Here is a 20,168-nt window from a genome sequence, read left to right as displayed (position 1 = left end):
TCTAAATCAAATCCATTTTTTGAGTCAAGCTTTGCTGATGACATTATAGATGCATCCATGTAGTTTCCTTGGCCATAGTGTAGAAATACTTGCTACCCACTTCTGGATTTTTGTTTCAACTTCCTGGATTACTTGGAAATCTCTTTCCCAAGCAGTAATCAGGCCCAACCTGCCTCGCAGCCCAGCCCCACCTGAGCTGATTAATAACAAATAAACTTGAAAAGCCACATGACAGTGAAATGTGGAATCCCATTAGAATAAGTAAAACTTTTTTAACCTGGACAATATGCAATTGAATATAACACTGTTATAGAGAATAAGAAACTCTCTCTTGTAAGCTCATTCATTTTGATTTCAACTCAAAGAAAGCCTCTTTACATACTGCCACGATGGGCCTTCTATTTGTGTTTGTGTTTATGAATATTTACTAAGGTATATCTCAAAGATTTTATCAGTCCTGAGACTGATAAAGACTAGAAAAGACAAAGTCTCTTAGATGTGGCATGCATGAAAGTAGAGAAAAGAGAAACACAAGGCAAACCCCTCTGGCTATTTAAGCTACTTAAACCTGACAGCATTTAGATTCAGCCCTCGGGTAATTCCAGGAGTGCAGCGCACATTAATTAGGGTAATAATATTTTCAGTGAATCTACTGAAAGGCTGTAAGGTACAATCGACTGCACCATCTACAGCTCACATATTTTGATGGATTTTTCTTATGTTCTCCATCAATCTAAATGTACCTTTAAATGAACAGACTGCAGTAGCAGTACCTGATAATCATTTGCCCTTGGACTGCAATGCAGACTTGAATGACTTCTCCAGTTATACTTCAGCTTGTGAATAACTCTCAGTTTGCTTATCAAATGCGAATCTCTGAAACATTCACCCTAATGAACTTTATAAGGCTTAATTTTTATTGTAGAGTTATGTACTATAACAGAACACAAAAAGAAATTTATTTAATATGCAACTTTATTATACAAATACTGTATGTCACATAATATGCTCATAATATGCACATAATACAGTACCATCCTAAATACATCTTCTGAACATAAATTTCATTGAAAGAACTGGATTTTAATTGTTTTGTAGATTGTACTATATCAGCTGCTTTTGCTAGCAAAACTATTTCATCGCTTTTCCTCTGAAAGTTCTAATGCATCATTCTGGAATTTACTGAATAATGCAACATTGGTTTGCTTATGAGAATCATCCACTACACTGACATCAGTGCTCACTCATTTCAACAGCCAATGCAAGAATATTTAATGAAAATCATCATGCAAAGACAATCCAGAAATTTAGCTTCCAATTTAGTCTGTGTTCCCAAAGTGATCTATACAGTACTTAAGAACTTGATGAAACCTTCATGTCAACTGTAGTCTAAACTTCTTCCAGATCTGTCACACTGAAGAAAGCTTCTTTAAAGAACAAGGATATTGAGGAAGGTGTTGAGTGGACATGCAGGTAGCACATCAGAGGAAAGTCCCTGATTCTAATAACCATTTCTCCCAGAGAACCCAATGATGAGACATCTGGAGCTTTCATTATTTGAATATATGGAAGGCTTGCACTGGTAGATTAAAGTTAATCATATGTTAGTCAACTCTTATATTCATTGCCTTCTGTGTCAACTTTCCAACTGTGCATTAAGGTCATTATTACATTTCAATGGCATAATTGAATTGTGAAAGAACTCAGCTAACTAGGTTAATCAGTAACATTTGAAGCATTTTCTGGAAATCCTCAAGGAACTTCTGTAAATTCCTTTTTTCTCAGGATTCAGTGAATTCATTTGCATTTTTTTTGCTATTAGGATTAATAAACAAATGATATAATCTTACTTTCGGTAGATATTTGTTTTTTGAAAAGTTGTTGTGAAGTACAGTTATTTAAACTGCTGACATTATTAGACCTGTAAATACAGATGAAATGATTTAATTTAATCAAGTAAACATTCAGTTGGTTTCAATTTGTAGTAGGTTCATCAACAGGAATATATTTCCTTCAGTATTTGCAGAACCTTAGGGTTGTTTATCTTTTTTATCTGCTGCATTAAGGCACAAAGGTAAAGGAAGGCTGGAAATGGCTCATAGCTCCATGCTTTTTTGTTCTAGTGATTTCACTTTTAATTTGTCATTCCATTTTTTTAAAGATAAAAAGTTTACCAATTTGAGCTAAGACAAAATTTTAGAAGAACATTTAAGATGTCTTGGCAGCCTGAACATGCTTCAGAAAAATGTAGAGTGAGTGTCAAAAGGTGCATGTGTGTGCATGTGCTTCTCACAGCATTGTGTTAATACTGCCTTGCAGTTAAAAATATTGAATGTTGGTTATCTTCCTTATTCATGTCTCTGTTTAGTTTGCTCTTAAGTTAAAGGCAATTCTTTTTTCTGTTTTGCATATAAGATATAATTTGTTTATTAGAAACAAAATAACTGAAATTAAGAATCTACAAGTACAGTATTATACATGGTTAAACTAGGTAATACTCCTGAGCTACTAACAAAAATATCTCGCTTCTATCAAGAATGTGTGTGTGTGTAAGTGTGTGTGTATATATGCAAAATGTTAATACTTTAATGATAGCTCCAAGAAGAACACCTCAAGTATAGAAATGAACCAAAAAACTATTCACACCCTTCCATATGGCTCTTGGTAGAAACTTTATTAAGCCATTTTCTCCTGTCATACAGTTTTGATGAGCCACATGGACTAGTGTCAAACATGGTTTTTAATAAGCTGGAGTGAAAAAGTAGAACAGGAAATAATGCTGGGAGTTTGTATTACTAATACTTACCTGAAACTGTTCCTAAACTACTTTGCAAATGCTGGCAGCCATCCAATACCTCAACAAACAGGTCTGGCTTATCTTTCCATTTTTATTAATGGCTCAACCATACACACACACTAGGTGTTACCTGCCTGAGTTATTTCCTCAAGCAGTCCAAAGTATCTCCAGGACAGTTAGTTATATTATGGGGATGGGGCACCGATTTTTTTGTTTGTTTCCACACTGTAGGTTAGAATTCTGTACAAGATTCTCGCTGGACCAGTTCAAAGTCCACACTAAGTAAGGCATTTGGTTTCCCAGTCAAATGTTTGTAATATATAACTTGCCTAAGGGTGGGACATGAGCATAGTAAAATCCTCTTGCGGCGTTCCTCAGGAACTGGGATTCATTCCTGCCTCCAAAACAGAGGAAGATACTACATTATTTTAAATGCAAAAAAAGTCCCATATTTTGAAATAATAATAATAATAATAATAATAATAATAATAATAATAATAATAATAATGTTAAAAGCTTTTATGAAAACCGGTTACAATTGTATTTCCCGTTTGCACTGAGAGTCGAGAACTAACTAACTCCAGAAGGCAACGACAATTTCCTATACAAGTATTCGCCGGGGGACGTATGTGTGTGTTTCGCTACCCACACACACACTACCCCGGCACGACTACAAGATACCTCGTAGGCGTAGGGATTCCAAGACCCCGAGAAAATTTTACCAACCTCTGTTCTCTCATTGCGACCTTCCAGGGAACTCCAGGGCGCCAGTTCTGGACCACGAATGGTCCTCCCTCCCTGCTCCCTGGGAAGCCTCCGGCACTCTTGATAATCCCTGGAGCTCCCGCGCTTCCCGTCACGTCCCAACCCGAAGCGCAAAACCCGCCACCGCATCACGACGCTGCCCGCAAACCCGCCGGGCCGGCTCGGCTTCGCCCGCGCGGAAGCACGTCTCAAGGTCACTCCCGCGAGCGATTTTTCCCGCCTCCCGGAGGAACGAGACTCCGGCGCGTGGGATGGGGAACTGCGCGGTGGGGCTGGCGGCCACAGCCGGCGCGAAGGCCCTGAAGCTCCGGACTTAACCAACAGCTTCCCCGCCGCCCCCCTCCCCCGCGCGCCCGCCCGGCAAAGCGAACTGAAACAGCTCCATCTTCTCGGCGGCCCTGAGCCAAGAAGCTCCTTCTTTACGCGGCGCCCCTCCCGAGGCGGCAGCGCCGGGCTGGAGCGCTTGGCTGTGCCAGGCTCCGGCTTGGAGTGACGCGGTGCAACGGCAGCGGTTCCCACTCCAGTGACGGAACAAGGAGCCCGGCGAGGATAAGCGACGGCGGCGGCGGCGGCTCCGGGAAGCTCAGAAGACAACCGCCCGTACCGCCGCCAGGCAGCCCGTCCTGCTCTCCCCGCCCCCGACCGGTGGCGCTCGCTAGGGAGCCGCCCCCTTCTCCTCCCCTTTGCTCCCCCTCCCGTGGGCGAAGTCCGCGAGGGTCATGGAGTTGGTCGGGACCTATAAAAGCCCCTGAGAAGAACCCCGGTTCGGTCACCTTCGGGCAAGGAAGAGCAGGCGGAGCGCGCACAGACGGCGGCGGTACCCGGCACAGCTGAACCATCACCATGTCCTGGGGCTACGGCAAGGAGAACGGTGAGTTCCTCTGCGGATGGTGAGGGTCATCCTCGGTCCGGTCACGGCCTCAAAGTAGTGGATCGCCGGCGTGAGGCTCCTCTCTCCGAGGACCTCGGGGCTCCGGGACGGGCTCCTGTTTCTGGGGCCAAGTCAAAGGAGAACGCTAACCCCGCTGCCGCTTGCAGCACCTGAGCTGGCGCTTGTTCCGGATAGGCGGTGCGCTCACCCGGTCAGAGCTCAAAAGGAAGCCTGCCCTTCGGAGACACGGCTCTGGGCGAAGCGGAGCTTCTGCCGGGCGCCCGCTAAATTGCCTGCTTACTCCGTATTAATTGCTGCGAAGTAAAAAAATGGGATTGTGGAGCGGGTGGTGGGAGATCCGGCGGGTGCTTTGGTCTTTTTGGCATTTGAGCTGGACTGAGAATGAATATATATGAACTAATAAGATTTCCAGGTAGGAGAGTTCTGAGTAGAAGAGGGTAATCCTACCATCCCATCAAAGGTATCAGGTGCAATAGGTGAGGAGCTTGGTGGGCTATTCTTCCTCCAGCCGTTTGATCTTCAGATGGGACCTAATTGCTGTAAGGGCTGTGCCTACTAGGGATGATGGGAGCTGTGGATACCTGAAAGCAACAGGTTGGGAAAAGTTCTTCTCACCTGAACTTCCATCTGCCTCTTACTGCTGTATCCTCCTTCCAAGCAGCATTCCCAAAGAGTTTTGGAACATACACTATGTCGCAATTGCAGTGACACTTGTAGGGCAAAGGAAGCTCACTTCTTCCAGTTTCGGTTAGGTAACTGAAATGCCCAAGAGAGGATTTTGTTTTATCTTCAGGCACTTCGTTAGAATGTGGACTTAACATTCCAAGACTTGCTTTGCCATTTCTAGGCCCAGTGATTGTTTGAGATGAGAACTTTATTCCCCGTAAATTAAGAAACAAAGAAGTTTGCTTACCTAGATTTGGGTAAGCAACTGTTTTTTTTCTCTATAGTACACTGGGAAATGGAAAGCTGTTATTTTTATCTGTACAACAAAATCCTGGAAGGGAAAATGTAAAGGTGCCATCCAGTGTTTTGCTTTGCAAAGAATGGGTGACCTGTGAATTTTGGTTGCTACGTGTTAAATTCCTAGAATGTCCTTGAACTTGATGCACCAGTTTAAATAAGAGAGGTAGACTTCCAGTTTGTCACTGTTCAGATTATAAGCATCCTTAGCTTTTAATTCCCAACAGTACCTTAGTGGAGAAATCTGAGTAATGCTGCTTCATTCATCTCAAAAACCCCTCAGGCCCTATGCCCCAGTTTGCTACATCTGTGCAAGAATAGCCCCCCCCCCAATCCACACCAGTTTTCCCCTCGTTCTCCATCTGCTTCTCTATCTGCTTCTCTATGTGATCTTTCTATAATTTGAGCTTCAAATTCCATCTGGCCAAAATAACTTCCATTCTTTCAAAAATGTTAAAAGCCTTTTAGGTATCTTTATGTTAGGAGAAGAGCCAGTTTAGTCAATAGTAGCAAAAAATCAGGAGTCTGTAGCATCTTTTGCAACTAATAAGTTTTATTAAAAGGCATATGTTTTTGCCAGCTTCAGCTCATTTCCTCAGATGCACAAAGTGACTAACGTCAGCCCTGTGAGGTAGACCAAATTAGGTAACTGCCTCCAGAAGAAGATTAGAACTATACTTTATTGACATCAGCTGTAATAGTAAAAGTTTGCTTGTTTCCCTCCACCACCACCCCTCCAAATTTCCCTGTTATAGCACAGGGAATTCAGAGGAGCCAGTCTGAGTCTTTTCTAATATTTCCTCACCTCCCTGGATTTAATGCATGCTTCTGCACCTGTTGTTGTCCTAATGGCTTCTAGACTTCTTCAAGGTCATCTCCCATAGCTTCCTACAGCTAGACTGGTAAAGTGAGCTTCAGCTTATGCCTTTTAATAAAAAAAAATGTAGCCATAAAAGGTGCTTTTATCTTTATCTTCCTGATCTTTTGTCTTTTATCTTTATCTTCCTGATTTTCAACTGCCTTAAGACATTAAGACTTTCACCCTCTTTGTTTTCCCTTCCTGGTGTTATTTCATGCTGTGGGGACTTCATTCTTGCACTTTTCTTTCTCTGTTTTAGGACCTGCTTCTTGGCATCAGAACTTCCCTCTTGCCAAAGGAGAAAGACAGTCACCAATTGCGATCCAACATAAATCTGCCAAGTTCGACCCTGCACTGAAGAGCTTGAACATCAAATATGACGCATCTGCAGCAAAGAAGATAGTCAACAATGGGCACTCTTTTAATGTGGTCTTTGATGACTCTGGAGACAAGTGTGGTTAGTATTTGATGAGTTTTCTTAGGTTAAAGCTTTGGGGAGGGGGGAAGAGATGGAAGCAGCAGCAAAGGGGGAAGGAAGGGCTTACTAGAGAGAACTTAATTGATGTATGGTAGAGGGGTATTTTTGTTTCTTTTATTCTAACCAGAGTTGCATATAACCAGACAATGATAAAAGTCAATTTTTATGGGTGATATTTTTTCCAATAGAAATAGGTCTTCTAAAACCAGCGAACCATCTTGTGCTAATAGAACAGCAATGGGGGCAGGCTATGTATCAAGAATAGTAATATTAAAAAGTTCAAGAAGTTACCACTAGAGAAGCAGTCTTGAGAGACAACTATTCCTTTCCCCATGTAACATATTCTGGATATGTTAGACTATAACTTTCATTAGCCACTGTGAATTTGGTCTAGTGGTTAAGGCACCAGGATAGAAACTGGGTACCATCAGTTCTGGTCCTGCCTTAGACATCCAAAACAGTTGGGTGACTTTGGGGCAGTCACTCTCTCGCAGCCCAGATCTCCTCACAGGGTTGTTGTGAGGAAAATAAGAAGAGGAAGGAGTATTAGATATGTTTGCCAGCTTGAGTTATTTATTTTTAAAAAGGTGAGGTATAAAATAACTAAATAAATTACATCTGCCTGTACAGGTAGTCCTTGATTTACAACAATTCATTTAGTGACCGTTTAAAGTTACCACAGCACTGAAAAAATGGACTTACAAATATTTTTCACATGACTGTTGCAGTATCCCCATGGTCATATAATCAAAATTCGGATGCTTGGCAACTGGTTCATATTTATGACGGTTGCAGTGTCATGTGACCATCTTATGCGATCTTCTGACAAGCAAAGTCAATGGGGAAGCCAGATTCACTTAACAACCGGGTTACTAACTTAACAATTGCTATGATTCACTTAATAACTATTGCAAGAAAGGTAGTAAAATGAGGCAAAATTCACTTAACAAATGTCTCACTTAGCAACATAAATTTTGGGCTCTATTATAGTTGTAAGTTGAGGACTACCTGTATTTCATCATACATGTTGACTCTATTATATTCAGCCTGAGTTCTATGGGTATATATTGTTTTCCAAGCAATCTAGAAGTTGTGTAATATCTGTGTGAACAACAGCCATTTATGAAACTTGGATGTTTTGTACTGTAACATTCCTGTATTTTTTCTGTGGAAAAAAATACAAGATAGATAATAAGTATAGCTGATGGCTTGGATTAAAAAAAGTGGAGGACATAAAAGAGAAAAAATAAAATATTCATTTGATAGTTCCCAGATCAAACAGTGGAACTAACACTAAAACTCAACAGACCTTTGTGTACTGTTTCGGGGGAGTTTTATAAATGTTGATATATGAAATATGCCATCAGTATAATGTCCTTTTGAATCAAAATTAAGTGGAAGCTCATTTTATGACAAGGATCATCCATTATTCAGGAACATATATGTCATGATTATCTCAAGATAAGTGATTCTAATTGTCATTAGGTTCCAATTCTCTCCATTTAATATTCTTTGATTTAAAAAATAAGAAGCAAAACAAAATTTCTCTCACATTTCCATATGTTTCAGTTAGTCATCCTTTGCTGGAGGATGCTCTATTCACAATAATTCTAAATTAACTCCCTCTTTTTAGCATTTTGCAAGTTCTCTGTTCTTTATGACGATTCTGCAATTGCTGGTAGTGCAAAGCTGATCTTAGGAACAGGAGTTTGAAAGTTTGCATTTTAATCATCCTAATTAAATGCAATCTTCTTCCCCTTTCAGTATCCAGCTTTCTAATCTGAGACACGATGACCTTAAAAACAAAGGGGCTGCTTTTTCTCTCAGCACTACCTGGTTCGATTTGCTTAAGCAAATGTTCTGTATTTCCTCCCCATGTTGACAGCCTCATTGTGGGAACACTTTCAAAGAAAAGCTTTGAACACTTTCAAAGAAAAGCTTTCAAACAGTATTGCAAATAGCCATGTAGCAGCCATAGTACAAAGCCTGCTTCTTTTAATATTTAAATGGACTACTCTGAAAGAAAATGGGTTGTGCATTGTTGTCAAGGTGTGTACAGTCCGTTTTACAGTTAGCATTCCTTGTAATAAAAAGAAAAATACCCCTAAATGCAGGCTACGGTGCAGGATATCTTTTCTGACTGGAAGAGGTTTCTAGTTCTTGCCCACAATTACCTTCTCAGTTGGTGGTTATTGCAGTCAGAAGAAGTTCCAATATCTTGCATCCAGACCCCTTAATAAAATTCAGTGTCTGAAATATGACAAGAAAATTACATGCAAAACATAAATAGTAAGGACGCTCATTTTATGTTTCTTCCTGTAATGGATTTTTTGCATCCTTTTTATTATCTCAACCTCTAGTGGGTTTGCATGCATGAGTAGTCACAGTATAAAAGGTATAGATTTACATATTTTGTTCTGATTGTAAACTTAGTGATTATTGAGAAAGATACACTTTTTGATTTGGTTGTTTTGGGCAGAGAAACAGAGAGAGGAAGGAAAAGGTAGCAGTAGAAATGTAGGTATGTAGATATAAGCTATGATACTTAAAGAATGGGCAGGAATTTGAGATTTTTGTTCACAGTTCTGAGGAAAAGAGAGAAACTCTACTATCTATATGGACTTGCAAGCTAATTCTTAAAAAACAGAGATGATGTTCATATTTCTGCAAGAATCACCTTGTTTTGCATAGAAGATATACCAAATTATCTACAGCATGTCTGTGGCATAATTTTATAACTGTTCGTTTGCTCCTAGTTATTTTTCATACTCTTAAGTCCCCCCCTCTTTGGTTGGAGAAAGGCAATAGGGCGAGCGATAGCCACAAAACTGCTGAAAATTCAGAAATTCAGTATTCTAAGGAGAACAGAGGGATCTCTGTTGTTATCCTTCAGACTGCTACTAGGTCAGCTAGCTGGAGAGAGTAACAATGTGACAGAAATAGTTCTAAAGATCTTTTCAAGCTTTCATTTATAGCCAGTCTTGTTTCATGGCCCACTTTCTCTTTTCTGCAGAATTTTTTTTAAAAGTATAAAAATATGGGAAGGAGAAGGAAATAAGTATATCAATATTTTTCCAGTCTCCCACTCCTTGTACGTAGATCCCACATAGATTAGAATTAGACTGTTGAGTTCTCAAAATGACTAGTTTAAAAATCCATTTTCTTCTAGAAACACCAAGATCATTACAAATTTAAGACTGTAATGCATTGCTTTGAAAGACGAGGGAACATTCTGTGGCTGTTCTATTATTTATACTAGAACATATGTTGATGTTTACATTTTTTTATCCTGACTTTCAAAGTTTATAAATGTTGTAGGAATCAGGAAACTAGTGAAGGATAATATAATGAAATTTAGAAATTGCTATCTGTCACAGATGTTCACCTTGTAATTCTTTTACAATTAGCATGATGATAGGCAGGGCTTGGCACAGGGTCTTTTAAAGTGCAAGTATAACATTTAGTGATCTCTTCTTTACAGTATCAGAAGCATTGCAAATCCCCAAATGGTAAAATAATGGATGTAGACTATTCATTAATTAAACAGCCGCCTTACAGAATGCTGATAGGATTCACTGTCTTTCTGGGTTAATTTTGCCAGTATTTTGATTGGTCTGTTGTTTTTGCAAAATGTGTATGCAGGTAACATTTGTAATAATGTTTAAGGCTTCTTCAATTTCTCCCCCCTCCCTAACTTTGCTGTAGTCTCTTTAACTATGTCTGGTGGTTGCTATTTTCCCAAGCTAGATAATAAAGTGGGAATATGTTGTGTTACTCTGCTTAAACATGGTGTCTGTATAATATTAATATTTATTTTTTATTTATTTGTGTCCTGACTAGTATTTTTATAAATAAATTATATAAATAGCTTATTAAAATACATAACATACAAATTTCTCTAATTGTTTATTACCAATAGATCAATTACATGATTTTTTAAATAATCATTACAGTATATTAGGACTGTGCAAAGTTTTGATGGGCTGATTTGATTAGAAAATGTGTAGAGCAGCTCCTCAAAATCCAGATTCAGATCCACTGGAACAGATCCTCATAGTGATGCAACATTGTATGGAATGGATCAGAGCATCTAAACCTCTTTCCTTTAGTTGCTTTTGAGGTTATGATAAAACTGGCTTATTTGTGTATATGAATAGTAAATCAATGATTAAATAAGGGCAAGGTGATTATGATATTAGTCCATAATCCATTACACACACACACACACACACAGAGAGAGAGAGAGAGAGAGAGAGAGAGAGAGAGAGAGAGAGAGAGAGAGAGAGAGAGCGAGAGAGAGAGCTCATGGAAAAGATCAAAAGTTCACATATGACTATTGGGATCACTTCAGTCTTACATACATGGGTCTTTAAGGTCTAATTAGTACTTAATTACCTAACTGATTTTACTGTAACTTGTATTGTTATAGGTAAATTACTCTCTACATAATACTTTTTGAAGCATGTTTTTAAAATATATTTTTATTAATAATTCAGTGCATAGCTGAAACATACAAGGATGCAGAAAAAATAACTTACTAACGATACCTCTGCTACTTTGGCAGTTAGAATCTTCGATAAAACAGATGTTTTGGAGGGATTACTCATGCAACTCCCTTATAAAACTACTCCCGAAATATCCTATTGAACCACACATAACAGTTAAACCTCACCCAGGCTGAATTTTCTGATATAGTCAGTGGCTATCAAGCAAGGACAGCCTACTTCTTTATAAGACCCTTTTTCAGCATAATTTTGGAAGTTCTCTTCATGCCATAAGTAACATAGGTATAGAGTATCTGTAGAGTTTCATGGCTAAAAAAACATAATTGTCCAGAAGGAAAAGACCCATCCTTGTCCCAGACATTTTTCTTCAATTTCTTCATTGTAATTTTTATTAGGTGAAATATGTTCATTCATCATTTAAATTATCTAATTTTTATCCTAAATGCAATAGTAGTAATAATAATTTCTTTTCCATATGTAATTGTTTTCAAACATCAGATAGTACAATATTTTAGTTTTAGGTATATTGCCATATTTTATAAACTTCATCCACTGAAATAAATATCATGAGAAAGAACATTTAGGCTTGGGGGAATGAATAAATACATCAGAAAGCCTCTTTCCCCACATCATACAGTATAAGTCTGTTTGACAATCTTCTCTCCACATTCTTAGAAAGCCATTGAGCTCCATGTTATATAATTTCTAAGGATTTATATGAAAGTCATGGAGCTCCATGGCTACTGTCCCTGATGGCAATGTGGCTGCCTCAGAAGGCCATCTGCGATTGACTAGTGCAGTTCGTTGGTGCCTGTGAGAACAGACTACTGGACTAGATGGACCAGAGGTCTGATCCAACAGGGCACTTTTTATATAGTTATATAGGAATTATATCACTTTATTACATTAATTAGGCAGCATTAATGAAGGTGTCCCCTCATTTTATGTTCCTAGTAACAAATCTGTGAGACAGGCTGTATTGAAAGAGAGGATCATTAATAATAATTAAAGATACCTAATGAGCGGCTGACTATTTAAGTATGTTGTGTGAATATCATCATAGCTTATTTATATGATAGATATCATTTTTTATGCAGGCAATTAAAAACTGTGGTTCAGTATAATTTTTTAACACATAACCAAGCAGCTAAATAATTTTTTACAGGTTTGTGGACATTGTTTCTACCTGCAAGTGATACCATTCTAGGAGATAGTTCTATATGAAATTAGCCTAGGTCTCCTATGTCATATGAGGACTTGAGATACAGATATTTTTGTGTCTTTAAATAGAAATGAGTTCTCCAAGGTACATTTAGGGTAATTGTTGACAAACAGCCAGTAAGTAATATCTATAAATACAAGCCGTTTAGGGAAGGTTGTTTCCCCCAAATTATCTCTTAAAGTTAAACCTTGTGCTCCTATCAGTCTCCTGCTGACTTCTCTTAGATAACCAGCTGCTGTTTATCAGAAGAAATTACTAAAGTACATTTTTAAACATGTGAACAGTTTTGCCTGACTGGTTCTAAAGGTTCTAAACAAGGAAGTTAAGATAATCATCCTGCCCATAAGTTTCTGCTTGTGCTAATTCTGAACTAAAAATTACCAAACATAGAAAGTGTGCTTGTGAGAGATAGTATTTTTTTTTAAAAAACTCCTGTCCCAAAATGACAATTTGCCCTGTTGGTAGGCCGTTGGATAATGATTAGAATTCACCCTGATTGAACTCAATAATGGCCTGTGGGTAAGTGAATGACAGAACAGCCTAATCCTTTATAATCCTTACTAGTTTAACTCAGGTCAGCTGTAATACAGAATTTTTAAACATGAAATATTTGGGGAAAATTTCTACTCCTATATAATAATTTTTTTGACATGGCATACATATATATTAAGGCCATCTGCCCTAGTTTTTGAGAAACTATAGGTGAACTGTGTTGTACAGAAATATCTTGGCTTGTATTTTTGTAGATTTCTGTCTCTTTTGTTACTCCATGATTGAAGAACACCAGGTAGCAAGTCAAGTTCTATTAGTAGTAGCCAATTGAGGGAAAATTATGTTTTTGAAAGCACTGAAATGCTCTAAATCTTGTAACTGTATAGGGCCAACTGAGAATTAGACTTGTCACATGTCAAAAATATAATTGCTTTCTTTGCATGCAGATGTTTCTATGAAATTAGCTCATATTAAGATTAAAGATCACAGAACGTGTTTCGTATGTGCATATTATGATCTTTAATAATTTTTTTTCAGTTTCTAAAATGTCTTCTCAGCTGATATGCAGGAAAAATTCAGTTTATCACAGCAAGATCTTATTTTATCAATGTGCAATCTTAAAGTCCATGGGAAATTTGCTATGGGGGCAAATTACTGTATCTTCATAATTTTCATACTGTTTGTTGTTATTACATTGCTTAACCTGGCAAAGACACTATACCCCAAAAACTATACCCCCAAAATTGACTCAATATAAAAAAAACAATTCTGGCTTTTTGTTATAAGACACAAGCTCTCTTTTAGTCAGGGACTAGTTTATGGATGAAGTCTACTGCGGATATTTTTTTATTTCAGTGCTGAAAGGTGGCCCAGTTGAAGGAATTTACAAATTAAAGCAGTTCCATATTCATTGGGGATCCTGTGAAGGCCAGGGTTCTGAACACACTGTTGATGGGGTGAAATATGATGCCGAGGTAAGACCTTCATTAATTTCCAATTTTTGTGTGGGTGTATATGTGTATTCACTATTGAAAAATATGCTGAAATATATTAGAATTGAATATTAAATATATAAGAATTGGACAAATTAATACAGCTGGAATTACTTTCTAATCAATAGTTTAGCAATCCATCCATTAACATGGAAACTTTTTGCTGTTGCCCTTCTCTGTCTAGTAATACTATTAGCCCAAAGTCTCTATGTTGCCCCAGTTGCACTACCAAATTTGAGCCATTTTCCTGCCAAATATTGGCAGCACGATTTTGGACCATTTGGGAGATTTTGAACCATTTTTAAAAGCACTGAAAAATTAGCTCCTCAAATATGTTGTGCCTTTTCTTCGGATACCACCTCCATTCCACTAGTGTCACTGGCAGCTTTTTAGGTGATGGAACAATTGTCACTTCTCATCCTCCTAAAGTTGCCTATATTTGCTCTAGCTAACATAGTTGTTCTATATTCATACTTACAGTCTAAGATGTACTTATTCTACAAGCCTGCCAGTCACTACTCAGAAAATGACATAGAGCTATCACTTTGATGATAAATGCAATGGATACATTACCACTTCTAAGAGGAAGTGCTCTGATTTAGACTCTTTAGGTCAGCTTCTCCAGTCTGGCACTCCTAGGTAGGTTGAGATCCCAATGCAGAGTAACAGCTAGGAGGTTATTCTAGTAGAAGCTAGAAGGGCAACAAGTGGGAAAATCTACTGTATGACACTGAGTGCCGTAACCATCAGTTTGATTTGGGTCCAGAAGGAAATTAGAAGCCAATGGACATGGTAGAAAACCAGTGAAGAGCAAAAGCACTGCAGAGATCATTCTTGCTACTGCATTTTGCACCATTTTTTCATAGCTGTTGGCATTTTATTTTTTTAATCTACCTGATTTTTTTCAAATTTATATAAAATATAGCTGTTGCTTTCACAGAAATTTCTGAAGATATTGGCAAACTGCTCACATATTAGTAATGGTCTGAATGGCATGAGAAGACAGTGTGAGAAATATAGTTGCATTTGAATTTTTTATTTCATGGGAAAAGGAAACTAATAAGCGAGTTCTTTCTTTTAATGTCTCAGAAATCAAGAGACTCAGGCTAAAGGTTAATATATAATTTATTGAGTCCCTCTGTTCAAAGGAAGCCTGCTAATGGGGTGTTTTCTGTCTTCTGCATTTTTTTTTATTCCAGCTCCACTTGGTTCATTGGAATACAAAATATGGAGCTTTTGAGGAAGCTGTAAAACATCCTGATGGCCTGGCAGTTGTAGGAGTGTTTTTGAAGGTTAGTATCTTTATATTTCCTTCTGTAATCTTTGTATTTTCAGAATATTTATTGAACAAGGTGACTTTGTGCTTTGCTCAGAAGTGAATTAACTGCCTACAGTGATTCCAGATGTTTCTATGATAACATTGTTCCCTTTATATTAATTTCTAGTGAAAACTGAAGAGGTCAGTTAATTTTTTTAAAAAAGAATCTTAAGTTTGGAAAGGGTCTGAAAGTCAGGTGGGCAAATCTTCTGGTCTGCTATAGGATTATTATCAGAAATTGACTTAATTTCTATCCAACATGATTTCAAACAAGCTACATGGTTTGCAGAGAAAATAAGCCTTTATGATACAAGTGAGTGAACAAACACATTGCAGAAAAACAGATAAACTTACCAATAAAGCTTCTTAACCATGTTTAATAGAATCTTGCAAGATTCTTGCATCAAATATGAAGTACAAATACAAAATTCATATGCACATGTACCTATTATATCAATTGTATGGATTTGGTGCATCTAGTAGATTTTTTTTATTTTTCCTTTTAAATATATCAGAAGAGTTGAGCTTAAATGGTTTATCTGTGTAAAATAATAAGCAACAAAAATTACACATATTTGAACTGTCGTCATGCATATTTTTTATACTTCATTGTATATATATTCTATGTCTACATTTTCATGTCACTCTATGAAGTTACATTCCATTCCATTGCAATTGGCAAATTTGCTTTTCCAAATGTATTTCAAAAAATGGTAATAGATGATAAACTGAGTCAATATTGTTTTAGAACCTGAGTATTGATTTTAATTTTGAATTAAGATTAATTTCTTGAAAAGAGATCAATGGGCTGAATTTAAAAGGCTTCTTCACATGCACATGGGCACAAGGCATAATTCAAGTTTCTTTTTATTCTTTCATTTCACAGGTAGGAAGTCCCTGTCTTGGACTACAGAAAGTTGTTGATGTACTAGATTCCATTAAACACAAAGTAAGTGCTTCTTTTTCTTGGTAATCAGGAATATCTGAGCTGTGAATTTCATTATTCATAGAAAAAACATTACTGAAGGGGGGTTGAAATGAAATTGCTTTTAATCTGTATTTTAAATGGCAATGATTGTTTAACTATATCTTGTTGTTTAAAAATGTTATATTTAAACATAGCAGAAATGTTTACTTTTCATTTCTAGCTACATATATTAAAAGTTTTTGTTCGCTTCGTATCCCTCAGGGAGGAGGTAAAATAGCATATACTCTTCTTTATCACTATAGTTGCATTAAACCATATTTTCAAAAAAAAATATCTTAGTATAATGCACTTCAATTCCCAGAATTTCTGACTGGGGAATTGTGGGAACTGAGTTGAAATCCATACATTTTAAAGCTGCCAAGGTTGAGAAACACTATGCTAGATTGTTTTATCAAACTTCTCTCTTCTAGGAGAAAGAGGCTAACTTTACCAACTTTGATCCCACTGGTCTTCTGCCTGCCTCTCTTGACTATTGGACTTACCTAGGATCACTGACCACGCCTCCTTTGCTTGAATGTGTCACCTGGATTGTTCTGAAGGAGCCTGTATCTGTGAGCAAAGAGCAGGTAAATTCATTTGCTTCACACATTGTACTCCTCACTTTTTGCCACTAGGAGTTACTAATCTCCCCTCTAATATCTAATTAGAGATCTTGGGCAAATGGCTTTTCCAATTGAATTTCACAGTACTAGGCTTAGCAACATGAAACTGCTTTTGCTCCTACCCCACATGGATATGGATGCACACACACACACACAGAGTAGGGCTACGTAGGCTTTCAGTATTGTGTATTTATGTTAGCAGTATCTTTAGGTGTAGTTGGCTCAGTGTGATTTTGCATGATGGCATGGATATTAAGCATTTTTAATTGCTGAAATGTGTCAACGTGACAAAAAATTGAGATTGGGATTTAGACAGTCACATTGTTGAGAAACTCACCTCCTATTTGGAAGATTCAGTCCTAAGTAATGGCAGATATTTCTCTCAAGGTAAAAAGAAAAAAATAACAGCTTGAACTCCACATAGGAGTCAGGAAGGGCATCCAGCCAGTAAACATTCAGCTCCACCCAGTCACCCTGACTCTACCCCAAATTAAGGAACTACAAGGTCGTAAAAATATTTCACAAGACTTCTGATTTTTTGCTCTTAGTCCTTACAGTCATTGAGAGGGGATGCTGAGGGCCCTTTATTCCCAATGGAGTGAAGGGGATCAGGTCCCAGAGTTGATCCTTATAACTGATAAATCTTGCATTATGAGTCAGCCCACTTCTTGAAATGTATGAACTTTCCAAATTTTTACACTCTTGCAAGGCCGTTAATTGTTTTTGATTCCACAGAGTATTTCAATGCTAAAAGTGGATTGGAATACCTTTTTCAGATTCTACCTTCAGTTTGAGACTGTAGTTTTTCCTTGATACAGGATGGATGGATGGATACTTTTTTGTATGATTTTTTTTTTCTGTTTGTTGTGGTTCAGTTTCTGAAGTGAGTAATGTACAAAGGTCTGCATAAATAAATAAAGTTAAAGTCTTACCAAGATTGTATTGAGGGTGAAGAACATATTTAGAAGTGCTACAGGAGCATTTCTGGTATCTGAACTATGGGATGAGAAGAAAATTTTGTAGTCCCATAATGTTGTAGGTGTTTGATCTGAGATTAGAGATACACTAAATATGTTTTCAGTCATCTGACCAAATTGCATGAATGCTCTCTCTCTCTCTCTCTCTCTCTCTCTCTCTCTCTCTCTCTCTCTCTCTCTCTCTCTCTCTCTCTCTCTCTCTCTCNCACACACACACACACACGGATGAGAGATTCACAGAAAAAAGCATATATTTTTGCTGCTATACAAATAAATGAGAAGTAGGCTACCATATAATGAAGCATTCTTTTTGCTAGTATAAGCTGTTTTAATTCAGTTGGGGCAGTTCATAGACACAACACCTCTAGTCAGTTAAATGATATGAAGGTTACGTTGACCAGCATAGTTCACTTCATTGTGTGTGCATCAACCATGTTACATGTGTAAGAGATTTGATATGGACGAATGTGCAGAATAACATCTACGTACACATCTATGCTCCAGCAAATTAAAACAAGTCATGAATTCTCCTCTCCCTTTATCATGTATTGCTCTGTATAATTCAGGCACATGCAGAAATATTAAAATACACAAAGATCCAACACGATTATGGAAGAGCTGTTATCTTACATATAAAGAACATAGGAATCCAGGATATTCTTAAGTATATTTTTCTATAATTTGAACCCACATATCTGTCTTATATCAAATTGAACCACTGAGACCAACCCATTATTTTATGCTCCAGATTTCCTCAACCTAGAACATTCATGACAAATGCAACAGAAGTTGCATTTCAACTTCTACACTCGCCCAAAACAATCGAAGCCAATGCCGGACTGGGAAAAGTAGGATGGGAGACTATTCGCTATTTTTTATTGATGCCAACATACACAAAGGAAAAATGGTGTTCTTAATAAATCTTATGATACAGCCTAAGAATTCAGCTTGAAGTAGATAAATACTAATGTCTTTTCTTTCCTCCAGATCAACAAAATCCGCTGCCTTTGCTTCAATAAGGAAAATGAATCTCAATGCCTCATGGTTGACAATTGGCGCCCTTGTCAGCCTCTGAAGAGCAGAGAAGTTAGAGCCTCATTCCAATAAGTTATTGCTATTAGTTCTTCCTGCTTAGCACAAATCAAAATGTGATACATGCACTTGCCTCATTCCTCCCCCTCTTTTCCTACTGTTCTTTTTTCTTTTGTTCTCATGTTTGTTTATAGTGAAAAGGAAAAGGCCATCAGTAAAAGAAAAAGCATAGTTATAGCAGTGTGGATGTATTCAGGATCTGATACTTAATAAGAATTGCTGTGAAGTTGATGTTGGCACTGCAACATGACAGCATCTTTTGCAGATTGCTAATGGGTTGGATAACAAGCCACAAAAATGAAGCCATTTCTTACAAAACTTAACTTTATAGAATAAAATCTTACATGCACTAAATAACTTGAATCTTTAATGGAAGTACATGAATGCATTTTGAAGTAGACATTCTTCCTCTGATTTAGGATATTTTGACTCAACATAGTCCTTCAAATGCAGCTATTAGTACTGAAGAATAAATGTCTTAGCTTTTGAATAGTTTGATGTGTAAATATTGTTTTGCATTTTAATCATGAATCTGAACCATAACTTAATGTTGGTGTGCTTTTATTTTTCTAATTACAGATGTTAATGAATCTAAATGAAATGCTATTATATGTAAAGAAAAGAATGAAGGAAACATTTAAAAATAATGTTATAATTTAAATAAAAACATTGTATTTTAAATATATTCTCAAATCAATAAAGTTGTTTCTGGTCTTTAAACTGCAATACAGATAAAAATTACAGTTGGACATATGGTAACTCACATATTCCTTACTGCAGCATAAAAATATTTAAATGTCTTTTCTCATTTTAAAAAATGAACAGCTAGCCATATAACACATTAAAAACAAAATAATGGTTTTGAATTCTATAGCCCTTGAGTATTTATTATTCATTCATTTATTAAAACCTTATAATGCCCAAATCCTGGTAACTGAATAGTATCTAAGAGACACAGGGCTGTTCCATTTTCCTTCTCTGAATGAGGAGGAAGAGCTCTGAACTTGAAGAGAAAATTCAGCATTAGATCTACCCTCCAAATGAACTTGATACTCAAAATGTGGGGGTGTAAGGAAGTAATTCTAATTTGTAGCAGGAAGCCATTGATTAAGCAGAATGGAACGCATAACTAGGTCACACCAGTGGTTATCCATGAATTGCACAGTGATGCTGCAGATCCTGTTTTACTATTGGAATAACAATGGCCTATAAATTTGTTGGTGATA

At 37.3% G+C, this 20,168-nt stretch overlaps 1 protein-coding gene across 1 annotated transcript; it reads left to right on the top strand.

Moving 5' to 3' along the window:
• Window positions 1-4,283: 4,283 nt before the first annotated feature.
• Window positions 4,284-19,598, top strand: CA2 (carbonic anhydrase 2). The gene is made up of 7 exons (XM_015823667.1): window positions 4,284-4,433; window positions 6,536-6,733; window positions 13,829-13,947; window positions 15,165-15,257; window positions 16,170-16,232; window positions 16,682-16,837; window positions 18,838-19,598. The coding sequence occupies exons 1-7, from the start codon at window positions 4,406-4,408 to the stop codon at window positions 18,955-18,957; spliced, it is 777 nt and encodes a 258-aa protein (XP_015679153.1). The 5' UTR covers window positions 4,284-4,405; the 3' UTR covers window positions 18,958-19,598.
• Window positions 19,599-20,168: the final 570 nt, after the last annotated feature.

The sequence above is a fragment of the Protobothrops mucrosquamatus genome, unplaced genomic scaffold (assembly GCF_001527695.2).
Source record: "Protobothrops mucrosquamatus isolate PMUCROS unplaced genomic scaffold, P.Mucros_1.0 scaffold1944, whole genome shotgun sequence".
Classification (NCBI taxonomy): Eukaryota; Metazoa; Chordata; class Lepidosauria; order Squamata; family Viperidae; genus Protobothrops; species Protobothrops mucrosquamatus.
This window is presented reverse-complemented; position numbering and strand designations above follow the sequence as displayed.

Bases quoted from the DNA above. Each gene is read 5' to 3' on its own strand.
- CA2 (XM_015823667.1), top strand. From the start codon at position 4,406: ATGTCCTGGGGCTACGGCAAGGAGAACG. The intron at 4,434-6,535 runs GTGAGTTCCTCT...TCTCTGTTTTAG, and splicing joins GGGCTACGGCAAGGAGAACG to GACCTGCTTCTTGGCATCAG. The intron at 16,838-18,837 runs GTAAATTCATTT...TCTTTCCTCCAG, and splicing joins TATCTGTGAGCAAAGAGCAG to ATCAACAAAATCCGCTGCCT.